At 40.0% G+C, this 24,940-nt stretch overlaps 1 protein-coding gene across 3 annotated transcripts in view; it reads right to left on the bottom strand.

Moving 5' to 3' along the window:
* The window catches only part of MICU1 (mitochondrial calcium uptake 1), a 163,109-nt gene that overhangs the window by 95,950 nt on the left and 42,219 nt on the right, over positions 1-24,940 (bottom strand). For all 3 annotated transcript variants that reach the window (XR_014026589.1, XM_081328895.1, XM_081328896.1), the window contains exons 3-5: positions 11,713-11,893; positions 7,974-8,136; positions 4,686-4,729 (exon numbers count right to left, since the gene is read on the bottom strand). Coding sequence is in view for 2 of the 3 variants with exons in the window: in XM_081328895.1 (XP_081185021.1) it covers positions 4,686-4,729; positions 7,974-8,136; positions 11,713-11,893 (388 nt within the window). In the remaining variant the exon portion in view is untranslated. The remainder of the gene's footprint in view (positions 1-4,685; positions 4,730-7,973; positions 8,137-11,712; positions 11,894-24,940) is intronic.

Here is a 24,940-nt window from a genome sequence, read left to right as displayed (position 1 = left end):
CATAAAATGCATCCAGGAAGCTGTTCAGCCTGGTAATGAAATGGATCTAGTGACTTTACATAAATGAAAAAAAATCAAAATCAAAACCTGCACACTATATGAAATAGCTTAGCCATGAATTCCCCTTAGTAGTTTTTCCTATCAAAAAAGTTTTAAAAGCCCATATTTTAATTTATTTAAGTAGCACTATCCAAGTAAAGAAAACTTCTATTTTAAGAAAGATGATGGAGAATATATATACATAATATATATGCTGTCCCTTTTAAAAGGGGTGAATATGGGATCTGAAGCACAAACTGGTTAAAGCACATGCTGACAAGTCAGTACCTGCCAAAAATCCTGAGAAGAGGGGTAAAGGTTAGGAAGAAAAGGAAGAAAATGAGCAAAGGTTTGTTACAACAATAGGAAAAATAAACCAACAAAAAAAATATCATGTACATCAGAACGGCAGGAACCACAGAATAAAAAGAATAGCAAGTTAACATTTCAGGAAGAAAGAATGGGTGAACTCCTTAGAAGCAACAAATAAAGGGGAGGAAATCAGTGACACTTCAAGTGGCCTGCAACAATATCAAGAACAGAAGGAATATACATATATACAGTATATATAATAGACTAGTTCACTACTTTCAGTTTATGTCAGCAAAATACGAAGCCCTCAAGTTTCAGCAGAGCCAAGAAGAAACCAACAGTTCATATATTCTTCTATCTGGTTGTCCTCTTCCGGTGTCCTCTTCCAGCTTTGAGAGAACACACGTGAAGCATTGAGGTAGGAAGGGGACAACCACCTAACCAACCAGATCAGCCGGATCAACCCTGTCATAATGGGGGGGAAAGATGTGGCAGCCTGATTGCCCTCTACCATCATCTCGTTTGCAGATATAAAACAACTTTAGTTACCAAAGTCACCAATCACCTATCTTCTTCTCCAGCTTGGTGTCTTCCACATGTTGGATAATAGACATCAATGTTATCAAGGTAATGGAAGCTATACCCTAAAACAGGGGCCTTCAAACTTGGCTCTTTTATGACTTGTGGACTTCAACTCGCAGAATTCTGGGAGTTGGTCCACGTGTCATAAAAGGGCCAGGTTTGAAGACCCCTGCCCTAAAACACCTCAGGAACTAAGGCTGCAGAAGCAGATGGTTCTTTGGAACCTATTTTCCTTGACAATAACCTCAGTGTGGAACTGCAAATTAACCCAATTAACCATTGCACTTAAAATTAATGGCTGACTTCATGGTTAACCTGAGATTCCAATATATCTTTGGCAGCTGGCCCAGTTATCTGGAGAACAAATTTACTAAAATATATGCTAACATCTTCTGGGTGTTGTAAAAGGCACAGACATGGTTATACAAATAATTACTTCTCTTGATAAGGTACACCAAAGCAGAGTACCATCTGTCGAAATCTTTTCAAACAATTGGAGATTTTGAAGGAAACGCAGCAATTTATATAAATATGCACACAACACTGATAATTAAAGCTGTGCACATATTGCTAATTTAGGTTTTTCCCTCTCCTGCAATGCATACCAAGAGGAGCTGTTCTGTTAAGCTAAGGAAAGAAAAACAATTTGAAAGTAATATGAATGAGATAAATCAGCAAAAGAATATAGGGAATCCACTGAAAAACCTACTTTTTTTTCAGCACAACCAAATCTAAGTTCCTGGCCCTCTGAATTTCCTGAGTTCCCCGTCCTCCCAAACAGGGCTCCTATGAAGAGATATCTAAATTGTCTTTTCAAACATATCCAAAATTGCTTGACAATTCCAGTTCAAATTAACTACAGTTAAGACATTCATTCATCTATGATGAAAGAATAAACTGGGCATCAAGACACGTCCTTCGTAGGATACAAGCAGGGTCCAAAGGACCCTGACACAAGGGTCCATAAAACAAATAAACGTCTAAAAATCTAACACAGTATTTTAGAAAAAAAGGCAAACCATTGTACTTATTTATAAGATATGCGCTTATTACACATTAGAAAAATGTGAACAAGGCTGCATATGGCCAAATATCATAAGTCTTATTTTGGAGCATTTTGGAGAAAAGAGTTTCAAAAAGCAGCATTTTAAAAATTGACAATACTTTGATCGTACACTTTGAATTATATAGTTAGTCCTCAACTTGTAACCGTTTGTTTGGAGACTATTCGATGATACAACAGCACTGAAGAAAAGTGACTTACAATCAGTCCTCACACTTACAACTGTTGCAGCATCCCCACGAGATCAAAATTTGGGCACTTGGCAACTGGCATGTATTTATGATAGTTGCAACATGTGATCACCATCTGGAACCTTCCCAGCTGGCTTCTGAAAAGCAAAGCCAATGGGAAGCTTGATTTACTTAATGACCATGTGACTCATTTAATAACTGCAGTGATTCACTTAAGAATCATAGCAAGAAGGTCATAAAATTTGGTGTGACTCGCTTAGTACCAGAAATTCTGGTCACAATTGGGCATAGGTCAAGGACTACCTGTGCTTGGGTTGAAACTAAACATTAAGAAAACCAAGATCATGGCATCTGGCCCTCTCAATTCCTGGCAAATAGATGGGGAAGAAATGGAGGTAGTGACCGATTTTATTTTCCTGGGCTCCAAGATCACTGCAGATGGGGACTGTAGCCAAGAAATTAAAAGACGCTTGCTCCTGGGGAGGAAAGCAATGGCAAATCTAGACAGCACACTAAAAAGCAGAGACATCACCCTGTCAACAAAAGTGCGTATAGTCAAGGCTATGGTCTTCCCAGTTGCAATGTATGGCAGTGAAAGTTGGACCATAAGAAAGGCTGAGCGCCAAAAAATTGAAGCCTTTGAACTATGGTGCTGGAGAAGACTCCTGCGAGTCCCTTGGACTGCAAGGCGATCAAACCGGTCAGTCCTAGAGGAGATCAACCCTGACTGCTCTTTAGAAGGCCAGATCCTGAAGCTAAAACTCAAATACTTTGGCCACCTAATGAGAAGGAAGGACTCACTGGAGAAGAGCCTAATGCTGGGAAAGATTGAGGGCAATAGAAGAAGGGGACGACAGAGAACGAGGTGGCTGGATGGAGTCACTGAAGCAGTAGGCGTGAGCTTAAATGGACTCCAGAAGATGGTAGAGGACAGGAAGGCCTGGAGGAACATTGTCCATAGGGTCGCGATGGGTCGGACACGACTTCGCAACTAACAACAACAACCTGTGCTTCCTTCTCGACAAAAGGAAGTTGATAGTTCAGAGAATAGTATCAAATATTAAATGCCACAGTGTTTCTTAATCACACTCCAGAATATAACCAAGAAGTGTGTTCATCAGCTTGTTCCATCAGTCAGTCTGATAAATAGTTGGCAGCAGGGGCTTAAACTGAATGCATTTGAAGCTGTCACCAATGACAACTTAAATTATTCCTTCTGCCCATCCAGATGCGCTGATAAAAATGCAGAACATCACCCCACATCTGCAGGGAGCAAAATGACATGGAAGAAAAACAACGTGGCTGCATGTTAGAATTCTTTCTACTATCCCAGGGCAGGTGGTGGGAATGCTATCCTATCTCTGGAAAAAACAGGGAAGTCGGCCTTACAGGAAGAACAGAAAGATTAGCAAAAGTTCAAACACTTAAAACTGCACCAGCAACACTGCAGTTTATTGCAATGACAGATTAGCCAGTAAAAGGTAAAAGAAAGTGAAGTCAAAAGAAACAGTAAAAATTAAAAATAATAACAAAAAGAAAAAAGAAAAATAACAGAAGCACTGACTTTTATTTGGGTGCATTACCCAAAGAGTTAAGAACCTAGGAAGATGGTGGAGCAGTGGGCTAATGCCTCCTTAAGTAACACCAGCTGCCTGCAATTAGTGCAGGTTCGACTCCCACCAGGCTCAAGGTTGACTCAGCCTTCCATCCTTCCGAGGTAGGTAAAATGAGGACCCAGATTGTTGGGGGCAATTAAGCTGACTTTGTAATAATGCCGCTTGGGGGGGGGGGGCGAAAGCCCTAATAAGCAGGCATATACATAGAATGAAGGCTATTGCTAAGCACATTGATTTGTGCTTAGATTGTAAGCCGCCCTGAGTCTTCGGAGAAGGGCGGGATATAAATGGGATTTTAAAAAAAAAGATGAAGAAGAGAAAAAACTATTAAGATGAAAGATGACCTTTTCTTAACCTGTAAGTTTAGCTTTCTGATTTGAACCACGTATATATAAAAGAGGACTACAGTGAATTTAGGATATTGATACCCAATGAGGATACAGTGGATATGGTAGCCAAGGGCACACCTTCCTATTTCCATTTTCAAGAGAAAAATGAGGGCCATTTTACATATTCCATTCCTCTGAGACAGGGAAAAAAATAAATTCCTGAAAATTCGTATATGTGAACTTATAATGAAGAGGAAAGTGGAGTACCAATTTTGCTGCAATGACACAGCACAAATAGCAGAAAAGCAAGCCATTTTTTTTACTTTGAAACATGATGTTGCCTCTAGTGCTTCGCAAGAGACAGTAGAAAAGCTCCTTAGAATTTAGATGTAGTTGCATTCAAAAGAATAGTGTCTGCTTGAAAAATGACAGGCCTTTACTTATACGTAGAATAGGGGGGAAAAAGGACATATTTCCCTCTCTCCATCCCCCTCCTCTTCCCACCATTGTTAGAAATACAATTAAGATGCATCCAAGGATTTAGAAATCTCACCTTTCCATCGTAGCGTTTCACCACAAATTGATCCAGACCTAAATCTGGGGAAAAAACCAAACAGGTTTATTAGCATATTTTGAAAATGACATTTTGGCAGTTTCTTTAAAGAAAATGCATCACTTAAGCGTTAACCATCAAATCAAACATGGAAAACACAGGAAAGTAATCTTACTGGATAGTAGTGGGTTAATTTTTTTTTAATCTAGTAACATCTTTTACAGGTTTGTATAATAAACCTTTGTCTTTAATTACTCCTCCTCCTCCTCCTAACAATACCACCATCATCTTTTACCTGCAGCTAGGTACAGTATGCTTTTTTTCTCTGATTCACTATGTTACCTCAGTTGCACTCCTGTCCTCTCCCAGCTACTATAACCGTTAATCATGTAGCTGGAAACAGCACTGTTGGATGGAATTAATGTTTCAGAAAGTCTGGCCTGTACAGAAAAAAACGGTGTCCTTCCTTTTACATAGTAAACACTAGTTGTCATTAAGAGATTACAAAATGCTTTGCTCAATGGAAGTATGGAGCAGGGTTTTTCAAACTTGGCAACTTTAAGATGAGTGGATTTCACCTCCCAGAATTCCCCAGCCAGCATGCTGGGGTTGGGGTTAAGAATGGGGTTGGGGAAGTAGAGCAGCGTTTCTCAAACTTGGCTCCTTGAAGATGTGTGGACTTCAACTCCCAGAATTCCACAGTCAGCATGGCTGATTGTGGTATTCTGGGAGTTGAAGTCCACACATCTTCAAGCGGCCACAGTTGAGAAACACTGAAGTAGAGCAGGGGTGTCAAACTTGCAACGTCACTTTTTTGCCATTGCCGGCAATGGGATGGGCGCAGTTTTGCTATGATGCATCTGGCTCGCGGGGCCGACAGTTTGACACCCCTGAAGTAGAGGAAACACTTTTTTAAGTTTAGTTCTTTAAGTAGAATATATACTTCTTGAAGTTTTCTTCACTTCTTGAAGTTTTGCTTGGGAATAAGATTTTGGGAAATGGGTTAGATTTTTCCCATAGAAAGAAATCATGTGTTTTACAACCAATAAATTCTCTTTAAAGAAAAACTATAAGCATAATCTACATATAATACCTTGAATTAAAGATAATTTCTTAGTTTAAATATATATACATGCCAGTCATCCCTTCACAGCTCTGTGAAGGGATGGCTGGCATATAGGAAATGTTTATTGTTATGCATCTTATATGTAATAGTAAACATTTCACTAATTATCATTAAAAGAATAAAACCAAGACAACTTGATAGACAATATAAAAAGATAAAACAGTAATATCAGCAACCCTAGGACAATATTTTTTGAGCCTCCTTCTATATTGTTCTAAGGAAAGCCATGCTTTTTATCTAGTGGTAATTGATGCCAATCATTTAAAAGCAATATCCATAACAGTGAACTAATATATGAATAGACACTTTCTCATTGGCACAAGAACTTGGTATGTTGTATGTAAGGTGGAAGAGTCAGGATCAGAAAAAGGAAAGAAGGCGAGGTTGTCAGAATACAAGTGAATTTGAGGGCTAATCAACATGGAGCCCCATTTCCATCTGTCCTGTGTGCCATTGTTCACTCCCTAGAGACTAAAATGGACAATGTGAAATTTGAGCAGGCCACGAACAAGAAGTATATATCGGAGGTGGTAACCCTTTGAGAGCTGTATGCAATGAAATTTCATTTTGATGTATGCCGATTGGTGTACATTCAAAGTGACAATAAAGTTATCATCATCATCATGTTTAGCCTACGGAAGAAAAGATCACCAAGATAGCAGCCTTCAAATTTCTTGAAGAGCAATCGCAGAAAGAGGGCACAGTTGTATTCTCCATAATTCCCAAAAATAGGATAAGGGGCACCATGTGGAAACTTTTCAGAGGGGGATGCAAAACCCAAAATAAGGTGGAATTTCCTGATTGCGAGAACAACTAAAAAGTAGAACGGTCTGCTGCTCCATTCTCAAAGACAGAGGTCCCCAACCCCTGGTCTGTGGACCAGCACCAGTCCACAGCATGCCAGAAACCGGTCCGTGCAAACAAGTAAAGCCCCATGCATGGGATGCAGGCAGCGCATGAAACCACACCCACTCTGGTCTGTGGAAAAACCTCTTTCCACGGAACCAGTCCCTGGTGCCCAAAAGATTGGGGGCCGTTGTTCAAAGACTTTCAAATAGAATAGCTATTTGGTCTGGGATGATATATGGATTCCCTTCATAGGGGATGATCTAAAACCTCTCCATGGTCCCTTTCCAAAACAATGATTTTACAAATAATGCTAAGTTGATAAAGAATATCAACAATACTGTTACAGGATTTAATAAATGAAACACTTCATTGCAATCATTAGCCAGCACAACAGGAATTAGTAGTCCAAAATATGCAAATTGATCTACTTTGTGATGAATGATCATGGAAGGATCATTTTGACATGTGTTTGCCACATTTCTGTAGATTAAAAATCACAATAAATTCAACTATTCATACAACTGCAACAATTATTAATTTATGCAGTAAACAGGAAAAAAAACAGTTTTGGAGAGGTGGGTGGGAATGGATGCTCAAAATGCAATACTGGACCATATAATATGATACTGTGCTGCATTGCACCATAGTTTAGTCTGAGCTTCAATGAAGACCTTTGTCCTGCAGTGGATTGATTCATACTGATGTATATCTCTATCATAGGTCAGGGGTCCCCAATCCCTGATCCGTGGACCACTACTGAGCCGCAGCATGCCAGCAACCAGTCCACACAAACAAGAAAAGCCCCATCTGTGGGATGCAGGCAGCACACAAAACCACGCCTCCTCTGGTCCACAGAAAAACCTCTCTCCACGGAACCGGTCCCTGGTGCCCAAAAAGTTGGGGACCTCTGTTATAGCTGTCTACCACAAGACCATTTGCAGATAATGGGAATGACAGTCTAACAAATACGGCAGATACTAAGTTGGACAAAGCTGTTATAAAGCTTCATGCTCACGAAAAGTCATGTACCTTAATAAAAAAACTAACTAATGTGCCAATTACGCACATCATTTTTATAACATGTTGACTAGATCTTAACTGCCATAAAAACGTTTAAAAGGCTGTTTCAGTCCATTACTAAAGATTATCTCAGTAATTGTTTAAAACCATGTGCTGGAGAACATTAAAAATGAGGTGGGAGAAGCTGAAAAATGGTCCCGGGCATAAAATAGCACAACTAAAGGAAATCAATCTAAGTGCATCAATTAGCTTTTCCAAAGAAGGAAATAACCAAGATTACTGGTATGACTTACTTTCTGGTTGCTTTTCATTTGGTGTTATAGATCGCACAAAATCTTGTGGGGTCATGAATACTTCCGACTCTCCATGCTCATTGATGATTTTCAATGTGGCAAAGTATCGAAAGATTTTATCTGGAGTAGAGTAAGCTCGGATCCTGTTTTCATATTCCATCACCTAAAAAGAATAATACTGGAAGTGAAAAGTTTCTACATTCCAACAGCTTAGCCATTTTTTGACATAAATATATAATTCTATCTAATGGCCCAAACTGAGGATCTATTTATCTATCAGTATTTTGAATCTACCCTCTAGGCAGAGTGCAAGAGACACAAAAGCCAAATTAGGTTTCAGTCCTGAAATAGTGGAACATTCTGAAAAAATAAAAACAAATTAAGCATAAAAACAACAGAGCAGACAGCAAACCAGCACCATAATGAAGAAATAATTGGGAGAATGCAGTTAAAATTGGCACTGAAATAAAAATGACAATCAGTCCTACTTTGCGAGTGAAGCTTTTCCAATAATACCATCACAGTTTAATTCCTCTGCCTCATTCCGATCAAACAAAATGTATTCGCAGTCCAAGATCAAACACAATAAAAGACCAGCATATGATACAATAACCATAAAAGGAAAAAAAATGCAAGAAAATCCTAAAGCAAATGTTTATGAGCGCGGAAGAGGGACCAGACAGTTTCTAACCCCTATAGTTGGATACAGATGAATATCTGCAACCTTCAAGTTGCAGCATATCAAGGGCAAGAAACTAGGAGCCAGGACAGAGTTCAAAAGGACTATGAGCTTATTTCCTGCTAAGAATCTGATCGAGTAACAGTCAAAGCAAATTGGCGCTAGATAAGAGTCAACAGAATTCACAGGGAGTTGGAGTTAGGTCTGTAGTGGAAGCGTAGCAACTCCAAAATGGTGACCCAGTTGACTCTGCTCTTGTGCTCAGCCTGGTCATCTCCGATACAGCGTGAGGCTTCGGGTGGCTGCTGCCAGGTGAGGAAAGATGAGGTGTAGCATGAGCGCAACTAGGCTTGGCAAGGTGCAGAAGGGTGCACAAGTGGCAGGATAAGCACGGTGTGAGTCCAGTGGGGCTTGGGGAGGATGCACAAGGGTCTGTGGGTTGCTGGTGAGACACACCACAAGTGCAGAGAAGCTATGGGAGGTTGCATGCTTGGGGAGACTTATCCAAGCAACCCGCAATCTCCTCTGCCAGATTTCCCATGACTTTACTTTTGGTAAGCTAATTGGTCATTCCAGCCCTGTTTATTTCCCACAGGAGACATACTGCTGAGATCAGAATAATTTGATCTGGGAATGATTAGACAAAATAACTCCTTAGTCGTAATAACATTGGTTGACGACTACTATCTCTGTGATCTTTGGGAAAGGAGGGAACAGCTGCTGCCTAGGATACAATCAGGGAAAAGAGGCAGGAAACCCCAGTGGCTTAACAGTCGGGGAAAGAAACATAGGGCGGACCCACCCTAATGGATCCAGCAGTTAAAAGTGGCAGAGGAAAGTTTGCACTTTCAGGCTTGCAAGATTGATGTCAGCCTTCCCAGGTAAACCAGACAGGAAAGAGAATTAGATGAATAAATTCTACTTTCTTGTAAGGCTACATTAGCACAATCTTGCAAGTCATCCACACATACTTAGAGAGAATCATTTCAATGGGAACAAATGAATAAGAGATCACTTGTAGACTTCCAGAAAAGACTTTTTTCTCCTCCGTGGCATGGCTCTCAACTGCCTAATGAAACAAACTATAAATGCTCCCATATGCTTCCTTCACCCTCAAGCCCAAAGCCTCATTCCCTTCTAAGAAGGGACAAGGTTGAAATTTGAGGTTGATACAAAAAAATGATTATGAGTGCCTATTTACCCTGAATGAATTGAAATTCCCAGAGCCTATATCTTATAGTACTAAAAGACTGCATGATGGCCCGAACATTTAGGTGAAAAGGTTTGGGACGGATATTAAGGGATATAGGCCACATGATCAGGAAGGTTTTAATGTGTTTGAGCAATGTGGTGGAACTAAGGTAACATGCGACCGACAATCTTTGCTGGCATGGCGAGTTTCTAGCTGTTTCGGAACGGTTGGTGAGACCGCTAAAAGTCGTTGGCGCTATTTGAAATTGTTCTGCCGGCAGCGAGATCTGACTGCTGGCCCAGTGATGGATTCTATTGCAAATCAGGGCTGTTTCGAAAGGAGGCAGAGGAGGAGAGGTCCCAGGGCTTATGGAGCAAAGGACCTGGATGAGGCTGTCAGCAGGCCCAGAGGAAGAGAGAGAGGCCTTTGGAGGAGTTAGAGGTGGTGGCAGCATGCTCCAGGGGCGAAAAGGAACGATGCCCCTTTAAGGAAAAGGTGGAAGAGACAGGATCAGAAAAAGGAGAGGAGGCGAGGTTATCGTGCAGGAATACAAGCTAATTTGAGGGCTAATCCACATGGAGGTCCGTTTCCATCTGTCCTGTTTGCCATCATTCGCTCCCTAGAGACTAAAATGGATGATCTGAAACCTGAGCTGGCCACGAACAAGGAGTGTATATCGGAGGTGGTGACCCTTTGAGAGCTGTATGCAATGAAATTTCATTCTGATGTATGCCACGTGGTGTACATTCAGAGTGACAATAAGGTTGTTGTTGATGTTGTTGTTGAACATGTGTATATTACTTTTACAAAATCTTGAATAACTACTGAAAGGCCAAATGATTGGAGGAGAAAATTCTCCCAATTTTCAAAAAGGACAAAAACAGGAACTCGTTAGTTCTATCCTGATACTTGGCAAGTTTCTGGAATGTACTGTAAAGACAATGATAGTTAAGTGTAGAGTCAGAGGACAGAGACTCCTAGTTTAATAATAGTTCTTGTCAAAAACCATAGTATAGTAAGCAGTTCATTGCAATCTAAATGTGACACAGCAATGTGAGGTGGCTACAAAAAAGTTAAGAGCAATTTTTGCCTGCATTAAAAGAAATATATTTTCCAGATCACAGGAAATCATAATACTGCTTAGATCTCACTATCAATAGTATGTCCAGTTTTAGACACCATGTTTTAACAATTCTGACAAATCAGAAAATGTTCAGAGAAGGGCAGCAAGGGTGATTAGGTAACTAGAATTAAATCCCATGAAAAGATATACAAGGGCATATTTAGCTCTGAGCTGGCTTTCATATTCCATCTTAATTTTCAAAAAGGATAGCACATGAGGAAACTCAAGGTTTTTATGATCCCAGAATGGAGAAGACAGAATAATCTAAATTAAATAATTAAACTAAATACTGGGGGAGGGGGAAATCCTTAATAATACAACACATTTCATGGTGGAATCAATTACCCAAACAGATGGTGGACTTCCTCTCATTAGGCAGCCATTTGTGCAAAAATTATTTAATTCCCTGCACTGAGCAAAAGTTTAGACTTCATGGCCTAAATGACATCTATCATAACTAGGATTCCACAATTCTCTCAGAAAAAAAATAATCCAAATTCTATCTACATGTATGAAAAATAATTCCTCTGACTTGCATCCTTGCTTAAACCATTCATATCTATCCTTGTCATTCTCAAAAATATTTGTGGGATGGATTATTAGAGGTTAAAGCACCAGGTGTTTGTCACCTTGAGTTATTTGTAAACATAACTAAGGCATGATATAAAAAAATAAAGATAAATGGCCTGAGGAAAGGTTTCTCTTGACCACTAATTCAAATAAACCCAGTTTAATAAAGGCATACCTTACGGTCTCGAAATCCAGAACGCTGCTTTTTCTTCTTTCCTTCTGCCTGAGAAACATTATTGGCCTCTAGAGCTTTCTCCTCATCACTCCCTTCATTCGTCACTTCTCTGTTTCTCATTTTCTCATCCATGGTGGTGGGCACCTCATGATTCACGGAAGACGATGCTTCTGCACTGGCTCTAAGATAAAAATCAGGGAGGAAAGTTCGTCTGATTATTTAAAATGCCCATAAGAAAACATTTAAGGAGAAATGAATGACCTCATCTTTAATTGTGCAAACTATTCAAAACAGGTGATTTATAAAGCACATTATCCCAGAGCAGGGTGGATAATAATTGATGATTTTTTAAAAAAATAAAATAAAAAAGACTTTTTTTATTTAAATTGGATTATTTTTTTATTTTTATCAAATTAATTTTAATAAAATGCTTTTGGAGTAAAAATCTATCTAAAGATAGTTTTCTATTTAAGATACATTAATAATTTAGTTTATTCAGCAGGAAATGGAGCTTAGTTATGTAGCATGAGGCTGTATATTCTGCAATATTTATTTACATTTTTGGTAAACTCATTCAGATGAATCCAAGCTCTGCAAGCTGAGATAACATGCACTGCATTGATGCAGTCACACAATTTCACGGTAACCGTGAGATAAATCATAAAACAAAGTTCAGGAGCATTCCTTTATCCCATTGTTTTGCAAATCTATGTACGCTACAAACTGTATGATTGTGAGAAGATAAATGCATCTGTACCAGGCTCTAAGTGTTTTAATTAAATAAAAGAATTTGAGTAGTTCTCCAACTATGTGTGATTAACCTATTAACCTAAAATCAGTTCTGATATCGCTGTTTTACTAACCAGACACCTTATTATTCTAACTAGGAAATCTTCATTTTGTTTGCAAATAATAATATTAAAGATTCTAACTACCAGCCAGAATGAGTCCTTACATTTAAAGAGCACCTGTCATTTCAGATCCATCATGGCAGCGCCTGTTAGCGGGCATCCATTCATCTGCTACCCTCCACGTCCCTCACCTTTTTGTGTCACTGCTGCATCACCAGCCGTCCCACTTAAGTGAATGGGACTGTTGGTGAGTCAACAGCGGTGCAGAGGAGGAACCGCTGTGGGACAGAGATGACAGTTGCTCTTTAAAAATTATGATTTAAATCAAATCCACTCTGTCCCAGAGAAAACACCTTTCCCCCCCAAAAAGTGCTAAAACAGTACTGTTATTGCAAGCTTCACACTGCTATTCCCAGCTGTCTCTACCTGCATATGTTTTCCCTTGCTGGTGCCAAGCACAAGGTCAGCTTTCAAAGGACATGGCTATTTTAACGCTTTGAAGACAGATGTTTCACCCACGTAACAGAAATTCTTGCAAAGGGCCTGTTTCAAAGGCTTCACTTGGGTTTGCTATCAACAGCCAAACTTCTACACCTTTCCAGAAGCTTGCACAGCTGTTTTGTAACCTGCCCCCAGTTGCTTATGAAGCATTTATAAGTAGTTGAATTTATGAAGCAGTTAAATGAGTCTGGAAAAAGTTGCAACTGCTTTAATTGCTTCAAGAAATGTGCTTTGTCTAAGCTCCTGTAAGTTGTGAAGGACTTCTTTCCAAGGATATGCATAGTAATAATACAAATTCTGGTTTGAGTTACATGAAAATTCCTTGGTTCTCATGTAATGCACCAGTTGGGCTTAATTCAAGCAAGGAATTCAATAATGAAGGAAGTACTAAAGGGAAGAAAAGGTCAAGCATGGAAACTGTGTGTTGCCTTAGCATCTGGACATTTATGAACAATAAGCAATGTCCAAACGTAACTGCTGAAATAGGTCACTGTTTATTTAACAAAACACAACAGACATTTGCTGCAAAAATAGCAGCATACAATAGCAATAGCTGAATGTATCTATGTAATTTGAATAGTCCACTCTAAATGTTTAGGTACATGAACAAAAGCTGCAAATATAATCTTAAAATAACCTGGCAGGGTTATTTTAACCACTCTAGTGTAGGTGACAGATTTTATTTTCCTGGGCTCCAAGATCACTGCAGATGGGGACTGTAGCCAAGAAATTAAAAGACGCTTGCTCCTGGGGAGGAAAGCCATGGCAAATCTAGACAGCACACTAAAAAGCAGAGACATCACCCTGTCAACAAAAGTGTGTATAGTCAAGGCTATGGTCTTCCCAGTTGCAATGTATGGCAGTGAAAGCTGGACCATAAGAAAGGCTGAGCGCCAAAGAATTGAGGCCTTTGAAGTATGGTGCTGGAGAAGACTCCTGCAAGTCCCTTGGACTGCAAGGCGATCAAACCGGTCAGTCCTAGAGGAGATCAACCCTGACTGCTCTTTAGAAGGCCAGATCCTGAAGCTAAAACTCAAATACTTTGGCCACCTAATGAGAAGGAAGGACTCACTGGAGAAGAGCCTAATGCTGGGAAAGATTGAGGGCAAGAGAAGAAGGGGACGACAGAGAATGAGGTGGCTGGATGGAGTCACTGAAGCAGTAGGCGTGAGCTTAAATGGACTCCAGAAGATGGTAGAGGACAGGAAGGCCTGGAAGAACGTTGTCCATAGGGTCGCGATGGGTCGGACACGACTTCGCAGCTAACAACAACAGTGTAGGTTAACTGTTATTTTGATTACTATTTTATTAATTGTTTTGATTATTATTAACTGATCTAATTGAAGTTTGACTAAATCTAGGCAATGGCGAATGATTGGCAAAATGCAATAGATGTTCTTCTGTTTTACTATTTACATATGCAAATAATATTTTGAAAAGCCCATCCTAGATACCTGTTTAAAGGCTGATGTTGGAAGCCAATGGAGAAAATGCGATCTCTGATTTTAGAAGACATAAATATAGGGGAAATAACCAGTGGAAAATAATTTGCTACCTACGAACAATAGAGAGAACAAAAGCAGGAGCTCTTGAGAGTTAGCACTTCAAATTCAGGGCACAGAGTAAGCTAATTGAGAAAGAAAGATATCTCCACAAAATTCCTGTGGATGATGATATTCAGACTCAGAAGTAAACGTTGGGGACATCGCTTCACCCTAGTGACAATAATGTTACAGAACAGGTGAGAGAATAGAAGCAAATAAAAGAGAAACAATTCTGGGATGTGGTCAAGAATCAAATTTACTGAGGCAGTTGAAAGCTACAGTGCTATCAAACTGTCCTCCACCCACCCACCCCCAACACACCCAAAATTAGGCATTTAGTAGACAAACCTACAAACTGATTTTTTTAAAAAAAATCTTAAAAGAATAAAATAACTGATCAAAAAGAAATTGAAAGTCAAGGAGACATGTTTCAGCACTTTTCACCTCTGCCACGAAATCAACTTTGATTTCTTTAAAGACATTTACAAAAGGATCAGATTTGGGTGAGTTCCTATTCCACTGAAAAAAATGGCAACAATAACGTATATAAACCCATACTGAATTATTATAAGTCGTCCTTGACTTACAGCTATTTGTTTAATGGTTGTTCAAAGTTACAACAGCACTGAAAAAAGTGACAACTGCTCCTTGCAATCTGCAAGCACGGCAGCATCCCTCTAGTCACGTGACCAAAATTCAACCAGTTGGTAATTGGCATGTATTTATGATGAGAGCAGCATCCTGGGGTTATGTGATCGCCATTTTGCAACCTTTCCACCCAGAAGTAAAGTCAATAGGGGAAGCTAGATTTGCTTAACAACCGTATGACTCACTTAACTACAGTGATTTGCTTAACAACCATGGCAAAAAGGTCATAAAATTGGCTGTGACTCATTTAACAACTTAGCAAGTAGTAATTCTGAACCCAGCTGTGGTTCTAATTTGAGGGCTACCTGTATTACAGTGTAATAAGTGGATATAGTTTGAGTCCGAAGGATCACAAGAAAGTCATAAAGTCATCCAGAAACATAAAGCTCAAGCTCAATCCTTTTAAAAGTATCACCTTCTCCACTGGAAAAGTACATACCGTATTTTCCGGCGTATAAGACGACTGGGCGTATAAGACGACCCCCTACATTTCCTGTTAAATTATAGGATTTGGGCTATACTCGCCGTATAAGACTACCCCTCTTCCAACTCACACCAAATAAAAATTAAAAAATATCAGATTTGATTTTAATATGGTAATTTTAATTCAAATGCTTATGACATACAGGTACTTAGTAGGAAAACTGTCACTTATAAACATAAGGCTGTTTGTCATCAAACATGTAAACATAAAACAGTGCAAGTGGATTAAACTTTTCCTAATTCACTCTAAAGCTTTCCAAATGGGAGATCCGCTCCAGGTTTTTCAGCCAGCCTGCCCAGTTCCTGAGTCAAATGTGTCCTTCGAGCTAAGCAGCTGCTCTGACTGCTGCATTCCCCACCTGCCTTTCAAGTTGGGATAGACTGCAGCTGCTCTTCAACTTTAGAAGGAAAGACGCCCAGACCCCAACCTGTAAAAAATCACAGACTGCAGCTTCTTCTCCAATTGGTCCCGCTTTCCCTGCGCAGACCAAATGGGAGATCCGCTCCAGGTTTTCCAGCCAGCCCTGTCCCTAAAGTTTCAGCACCCGGCATATAAGACGACCCCTGACTTTTGAGAAGATTTTCATGGGTTAAAAAGTCGTCTTATACGCCAGAAAATATGGTACATTTAAATTCTGTATTCATTTAAGACAGAAGAACTGAAAAAGTGGGATATACCCTCAAAAGGAAGAAGGGGATGGAAATAAGATGCGCAGTTCTGACTTTGCTAACTCCTGATAATCCTTTGACAGATATTCTATGTGACAGACTTGAAAGTACTAAGGTAAAGTTGGAAACCCAAGGGAGGTACTAGAAATGCTGCCAATGGCCTTTAAAATACAAAAGCATTGTGATGAATGCAAATTAACTGATGCAGCTCACGATAACACAGCAACACATCATATGCATCTTTAAAATGGGCGATGCTTTTGCTGAATAGCATTAATATTCGTTCCCTGGTTATTGAATGAAATTCATTGCGCAACATTCTGAAAACAAATTCTATTAAATCCCAGGAAAGTGTAATTAAACCGAAGCTACACTGTTACAATCTTATCTTGAGTTTTTGGGGAGTAACTCTTAACAGCACAATAGGTTTTACTTCTGAGTAGATATGGCTCGGGTTGCAATGAACCTATACTTGATTCCAAAGAAAGTGGTTTTGTTAAACTGGTGCAGCAAAAAGAAGAAGCATGCTAATTTAAATGCTAATTAAGAAAGAAGTGAGCATTTAAAAGACCACAATTAGTTCCTATATGGATATGAATACTGAATGCTGTCAAAAACAACATCAAATTGTGGTTGCACCTCTACCTAAAGCTTAGTCCAGCTGATCTTCCGTACCAAAATCCACCTTATATCTCCCACTATAAAATAAAGTGAGCCAGGTTGAGTTATAATAACAGAGTGCACAAATAGCATTTATACAAAGTAATAGAATCTTCAGTATTGTGCTGTAGAACATTCACCAAAATCTAATTGTCAAGAGTGACAACTTGACAGCTACATGCCTTATTGTTTTCATCTTGTCATTAGAGTAAAGGGGTGGGAGAGATGAAGCTTTGGATAGGTTAGTAAGAGAAACGAAACCTCTCCAGTTCTGCAGATGTTTGTTGAAACACAGATGTATGGAAACTTTTCAAGGACATTCTAACCAGTGGTTCTAATCATCTGGTTCTCACCGGTTTGGTAGAGCTGGTGGCCAATTTTTTGTTAACTTCGGCAAACCAGCTAATGTCCTAGCCCTTTTTCGCAAGGCCCAGAACAGACTGCCAGAAGTGCATGGACACCACTTCCGGAAGTCCATTCTGAGCCTGGGAGGCCTCCCCCAGGCCTCCGAAGCTCAGAATGGATTTCTAAAAGTGGCACCCAAGCACTTCCAGTGGGCCATTCTGGGCCTGGGAGGCCACCCTGGCTCAGATCGGACTTCCAGAAGTGACATCCACGCAGAGAACTGCTTGTTCAGGTATTTGAGTCCCACCACTGGTTCTAACCGTGGGAAAGATGTTCTGTTCCAGCCTATGACAGGCCCTGTTTGTGTGTCAGGGACAACCCCTTTTTCCTTTTTACAGTCAATAGGCAGGAAAAACCCAACCCAAATTTATTTACAGTTCAAACAAAAAAGCAACAGAATATTTCCTTCAATAAATGAATCAAAATATCAAACAAGAGTCAACAAACAAGAGTTAAACAGAAGTAGCAAGAACAGACCAGAATTCTCTTAGAATGTCTCCAAACGGTTGCCTTCAGCAACCAGCCCTGCCCACACCTTCCCCTTTTATTATCAGTCCCAAGGCGTGGCTTCTCACTGCCTTCTCCTCCTCTCACTGAGTTGCCTCATTGATTTTCTCTGCTCTGCTCTGCTGGATTGCCTTCTGCTTCTAGCATCTCTGAACAGATTCAGCTGTGACTCTTCTGAGTCCGACACCTCATACTCACACAGCTGAGCCTCATGAGGAACATGACTGGAGGGGCCAGGCTGAGAGTCCTGCAGTGTATCAGAGCCTCCCTCTGACACCAAAGGCTCTCCAAACCCCTCCTCCTCCTCCTCCTCCTCAGATTCATCGGACTCAGCTGCTGGGAGCACAGGCTGACACTGAATCACAACCGAAGATAGAAGAAGGTTCTCAAAAGAACAAGATGTTTACATTAACTACTTGAACACCTGGGAGGTTTGGCTGGGAATGTCATTGTTATATGCTTTGGTTAGATGTCTTGGGTTTTTAATGTCAAGGTTCTTAATGTAAAATTTTACTGAATACATCATTTCAGCACGCACGCAAGCAAAACCAGCTCTGGCAAAACCCCACCCAATCCCATATAGTAAAAGTATAGAATTTCCCCTCCTCCTCCTTGGTCAGGTCATGTTGTCCAATTAGGTGGAATGATATTGTTATGAGAAAGTGTCTCTGGGTCCGGCTGGTAAGTTGTCCTTGGGTCTCACGGCTTTCTTGATCTTTTGAAGTCTGCATTCCAATCCCTTTCCCTCCCCCCAAGTTTGTTGGCCGGCTGAGAAGCAATAATTGTCAGACCCACGAAAATGTGTTTTGAACTTGACATTTAGAGTTAGTTTTCCTTCACCTATGTTATCTAGTCAATAAACCAGTAAGATCTTCAGAAATGAAAGAAATCCTGGACTTTATTTTGATACTTGAGCCGGAGGTTGACACTAATATTGCTTAAAGTACAACATAAACTGACAGAGATTGATTATGTACCATCAAATCAATTTCAACCGATTTGCTGAAAGATCTCCAGAATGCTCTGTTCACCAACTGGCCCATCAGGTCATTCAACAGTGCCTCTATCACCCCTATTATGAAGATCGTCCCACTATCATCCTCTTTCTTTCCACTTTTCCCAGCATTATAGACTTCTCAAAGTAGTTGAGTCTTCATACGACGTGTTCAAAATACAACAATATAAACCTGGTCATTTGTGTCTCAAGTGAGAACTCTGGAATTTATTTATTTATTTATTTATTTATTAAATTTTTATACCGCCCTTCTCCCGAAGGACTCAGGGTGGTGTACAGGGCAATAAATATAAAAACGAAGTACAAAAGTTAAAAAACAATTAAATATTATGCCCAATATAAACAGTAATTAAAAACCATGTTAAAACCCCGACCCTAACCCATCAAACCAGGCCGGATTGCTCAAATAAATAAGTTTTTAGATCCCGCCGGAAGGAGCGAAGGTCGGGGGCCATCCTGAGCTCCCCATCCAGACATGATTTCTCGTTATGATTCACTTGTTTGTTTTCTTGGCTATCAGTGGTATTCTTCTCCAACAACAAAATTCCTACACAATGTACCTAGATATAAATAAAATAAAGCAGCAACATTGAAAGTAAAACCTAGAATTAGCTAAGGGGAAAAATACCCCCCATACATTTCATTATATAGGTAGTCCTCAACTTACAACAGTTCATTTAGTAACTGTTTGAAGTTACAGCAGCACTGAAAAAAGTCACTCTTGATGTTTTTCACACTTAAGACCGTTACAGCATCCCCATGGTCACATGATCAAAGTTCAGATGCTCAGCAACTGACTCACACTTATGACACTTGCAGTGTCCTGGGATTGCATGATCATCTTTTGCAACCTTCTGACAGGCAAAGTCACTGGGGAAGCCAGATTCACTTAACAACCGTGTTACTAACTTAACAAGTGCAGTGATTCACTTAACAACTGTTTCAAGAAAATTCGTAAAACGAGGCAAAACTCACTTAAAAAATGTCTCACTTAGCAACAAAGATATTGGGCTCCATTGTGGTCATAAGTCGAGGACTACTTGTATAGGAAGTTTTAAACTACCGGTAGATGCTGAATTGATGGTGCTATAAATCAGTAATATGTATAGAAATAAATTGTACTCTAAAGTCTAATAAAATACTGATAAGTTACAATTAATAGTTCAGTCATACATGACCAAGAATTGATGGAGCAATATAGCCATGTTACTCATCTAGACCAGAAATTAGTTGAACACAGTCACAACTGTTGTGCTAAAAATAGCACCATGGAGAATGAATTCAACTGAACTCTATTGAGTAAAACTAGCTGTAGAAACTTCACTAAATCTCCCATGTAAAAGTACAGAAGACAACCTACTGAATTGAAATCATTTTGCTGAAATGGGAAAATCACTGAATGGTTGTAATTAGCTGTTTTCCCTCCAGAGTGATTTAAACCATACTTAACGTAGATTTTGGAATGAGGCCTCACTAATTCAGTATCTAAGAGTCTTTTGCTGATAATTTTCTTAGGTTGAGCAAATTGGATGAAATGTAGGAAATCAAGGAAGAGCGATATAATTTTCCTCCCATAAGATCATTTGCATCCAAGGGGACTGGAATTTACTGAATAAATGAAATGGAGTCAATCCAACTGGAGTCAATCCAAGTTACCTGGCAGGGGAGATACCTTGATCACGAAGGAAAAAAATGGCATTTAAGCCAATAACTGAAAATTAATACCAGGGCTCTTACCTCAATCCTCATATGACCACTGTCTAGGCTCAGAATTACCTCAGATATGCATTTTGGAGCTTGAAGCACTACTTTTATAAACTTATATACAATTTCCAACAGTCTATAATTAGGACAAGGACCTATCTGGGATCCATTAAGTAACTGAGCCAAGGATTTCACTCTAAATAGCTTTAGAGCTGCAGAGGTACAATTCTGCTTTTTTCTGTGGGAAATAAAAAACTTAGAACATAGAATAGAGAGGTTGGAAGGCAAATTTTCTAATCCAATCCCTTTCTCAAGCAGGAGAGGCAAACCAATTAATTGTTCTCACTGTCAGGAAACTTCTCCATAGTTCTAGGTTGAATCTCTTTTAATCATCTTTCACTTGTTATTTCTTATCCTGCCCTCAAGTGCTATGGAGAAGAGATCAACCCCCCTCTTCTCTGTGACAGGCCCTCAAGTCAGCTATTATATCATCCCTAGTCCTTCCCTTTGTTGTAGACTACTGCAACGCTCTCTACATGGGGCTGCCCTTGAGGACCACTCGGAGGCTTCAACTGGTGCAGAATGCGGCCGCGCAAGTTGTGATGGGGGCTTCCCGATACTCCAATGTAACACCTCTACTCCGCGAGCTGCATTGGCTTCCGGTTGTCCTCCGGGTGAGATTCAAGGTGCTGGTGATGACCTATAAAGCCCTTAATGGCTTGGGTCTGGGTTATCTGAGGGAACACCTGCTGCCGGCATCCAGCTCCCTTCGTCCCGTGCGCTCCCACAGGGAGGGCCTTCTCAGGATACCGTCGGTTAAGGAATGCCGGCAGGTTATTCCCAGGGGAAGAGCGTTCTCTGTGGGCGCGCCTGGCCTTTGGAATGATTTACCTGCGGAACTCCAGACCGCCCCCGATCTGCATTCATTTCGCCGGGACCTGAAAACCTGGCTTTTCGATCTATCAGGCCTGGACTGAAGGGGTTTTAGCTTTTTAAATATTGTTTTAATTGTTGGACTTAATTAATTTATTTTAATTTGATATTATCTTTTATATTGTATTTTATGCTGCCCTGTAAACCGCCCTGTGTCCTTCGGGAATAGGGCGGCATACGCTGATGATACCCAACTTTTCCTTTCGATCCCAAACCACCCCAGTGATGCCCTCAACGTGATGTCCCGTTGCCTGGAGGCGGTTCGGGTCTGGATGGGGAGGAACAGACTTCAACTCAACCCCGACAAGACTGAGTGGCTTTGCATACCTTCATCCCGGGTTTATTCGGACATTCCACCTCTGGCTATGGGGGGTGAACTATTACCCCCCGTAGATAGGGCTCGCAACTTGGGAGTCCTCCTAGATTCACGGCTCACCTTGGAAGACCATATAGGAGCTGTGACTAGGGGGGCCTTCGCCCAGGTTCGCCTGGTGCGCCAGTTGCGGCCCTATCTCAGCCGGGATGATTTGTGCACGGTCACTCATGCGCTCGTGTCCTCTCGTCTGGACTACTGCAACGCTCTCTACATGGGGCTGCCCTTGAGGACCACCCGGAAGCTCCAACTGGTACAGAATGCAGCCGCGAGAGTTGTGTTGGGAGTCTCCCGATACTCCCACGTTACACCTCTGCTCCGTGAGCTGCATTGGTTGCCAGTTGTCTTCCGGGTGAGATTCAAGGTACTGGTAACGGTGTTTAAAGCCCTCCATGGCATGGGGCCGGAGTACCTTAGGGAACATCTGCTGCCGGCATCAAGCTCCCTGCGCCCTGTGCGTTCCCACAGAGAGGGCCTCCTCAGGGTGCCACCGATCAGAGAATGTCGATTGGTGGCCCCCAGGGGGAGATCCTTCTCTGTGGGCGCCCCGGAGCTGTGGAATCAGCTACCGGTAGAGCTCCGGATGGCGCCCGATCTTCGCTCCTTTCGTCGCGATCTCAAGACGTTTCTGTTTGTTCAAGCCGGCCTAGCCTGATGGGGATTGGTGGGGTTTTTTATTTTTGGTGTCTTAATTTTAACTTGGTGTTTAGAATTTTATTCCAATTGTTTTAACTCGGGCAATCATTTAATCTCTTTTTAATGTTTGTATTTAGTATTTTATTCTGCCCTGTGAACCGCCCTGAGTCCTCAGGGAGAAGGGCGGTATACAAATATTATTAAATTAAATTAAATTAAATATAAATCTAATTAATTAATTAAATAAATAAATAAATAAGGCAAACCTAGTTCCTTTAATAATTCATTGTTTTGTTTTGTTTTGTCATAAATAAAATGTACTGTAAAACTTTTTAATAAAAAATAATAATTCATTGTACAATTTAGCATCCAGACCTCTTATTGTCTTCGTTGCTCTTCTCTGCACTCTTTAGACTTTACATAAAATAACTTTACTATTTATTTCTATATTGCAGATGCATTGCACCATCAATTCATCATTCTATTTTGTATCATTAAAAATAGAACTGATGAGCATAAATAGATGCAGTATTCCAAATGTGGCCTTACCGGCACAGTGTAAAGTGGTACTATCACTTCATATGATCTTGAAACTATCCCTCTGTTCTTAAGTCCCCAAAGACCCATTGAGACAACTAGCGAACAGCTGATCCTGGCTTAATGATTACTTGTTTTATATTTGATTTTATGACAGCACTGAAGGTAGTTACAACCTGGACATCGTACTTATGACCATCACAACATCCCTGCGGTCATGTGATCCCAATTTGTGACCTTCCTGGTCAGTTTTCCACTAGAAAAGTCACTGGGAAAGTAGGCAGGAAGTTGAAAATTGCAGTCATGTGATGTCCTCACTTAATGAGCAACATGGTCCTTATTTAATGATAGCAACCAGGACTGCCTAAGTGACAGTCATGTGGGTTATTTTTTTTTACTTACAATCATGTCACTTAATAATGGAGTTTCCAGTCCCAATTAGCATTGTTAAACAAGGACTACCTATATCTTATCACTGACTCTGAAAGACCACATCTCAATATTTAAAGGTGTGTTTTTTTTTGCTTAATCTCCTGCTCTTTTATTACACTGAAGTTTCTTGTATGGTTTAGCAAAGACTATTATGTTAATCTTTTGGAAATTTATTAAAAACTGATTTGCCTTGTATATTAAGCGAGGAAGTTCTGTAGGAATACATTTTAAAATCTGGAAGATTTGGCTGGATGCTGGGATTTTTACTTTAGACAAGTATTGATAATAACACTGGAGGTTTTTAAGAAGAGACTGGACAGCCATTTGCCTGAAATGGTATAAGGTTTCCTGCCTGAGCAGGGGGTTGGACTAGATGACCTCCAAGGTCCCTTCCAACTACTACTTCTTCTTCTTCTTCTTCTTCTTCTTCTTCTTCTTCTTATTATTATTATTATTATTATTATTATTATTATTATTATTATTATTATTATTATTATTATCATCATTATTATTTTTAATCATTTTCTATGTTATTAGATAAATCCCACTGTCCATTGCCAGCACTGGCAGTATATACAACTACAACATTTACTGGCACTGTGATCTGGACAAGTGGCATTTTCAGCTTCAAAATTACTTAATTCATTGGAAGTGAATAGTTATCCAATTTAACAAGAGAAAAAAAGCCCACAATCATAGTCAAAATCAATTTCACATGCATTTTTGAATGAATTAAGGAATTGGATGACCCTATTTTCTCCAAAATTGGTTTAAACCTGATATAAAAAAATGACAACAGATTTTAGATTTAACAAAAACAACAACAACAATTCAGACCTAATGGGTCATTTGTAAATAATGGAATATAATGGAGCTTTCATATAGAAAAGTAATGTTATTAGGAACATAGGGAGAATAATACTTTGTTAAACACTGCATTTTTGCATCATTTTAAAGCTATTCTGTTTTGGAGAAAAAGTAATTGTGTATGTTAATTTGACCTTGAGACAAGATATAGATGTTTGGATGTTTATATTCTTTTGAATTATATCTGCCTATCACATGGAATTTGCAACTGCACAATCAAAATTGATTCCCTAGGCCCTTTTTTTGTTGCTAGAAGTCCAGTCTTTCAACATTGCAGGGATAAATTTATGAGCCCAGGTGTCAGCAGACTGAAGACCTGATGTTGTTACTCGTGACTTATAAACAAGTTGCTAATAGAGATGGATTGTGTACAGAGGATTACAGTGAAATATGGTGATGCTTTATTGAAAAAGTTGCGTAAAATTAAAATGAGGGTCTCCATTTAAACTGCACTGTTTTTCAA

This window comes from Vipera berus (genome assembly GCF_964194415.1).
Source record: "Vipera berus genome assembly, chromosome: 5".
NCBI classification, from domain to species: Eukaryota; Metazoa; Chordata; class Lepidosauria; order Squamata; family Viperidae; genus Vipera; species Vipera berus.
This window is presented reverse-complemented; position numbering and strand designations above follow the sequence as displayed.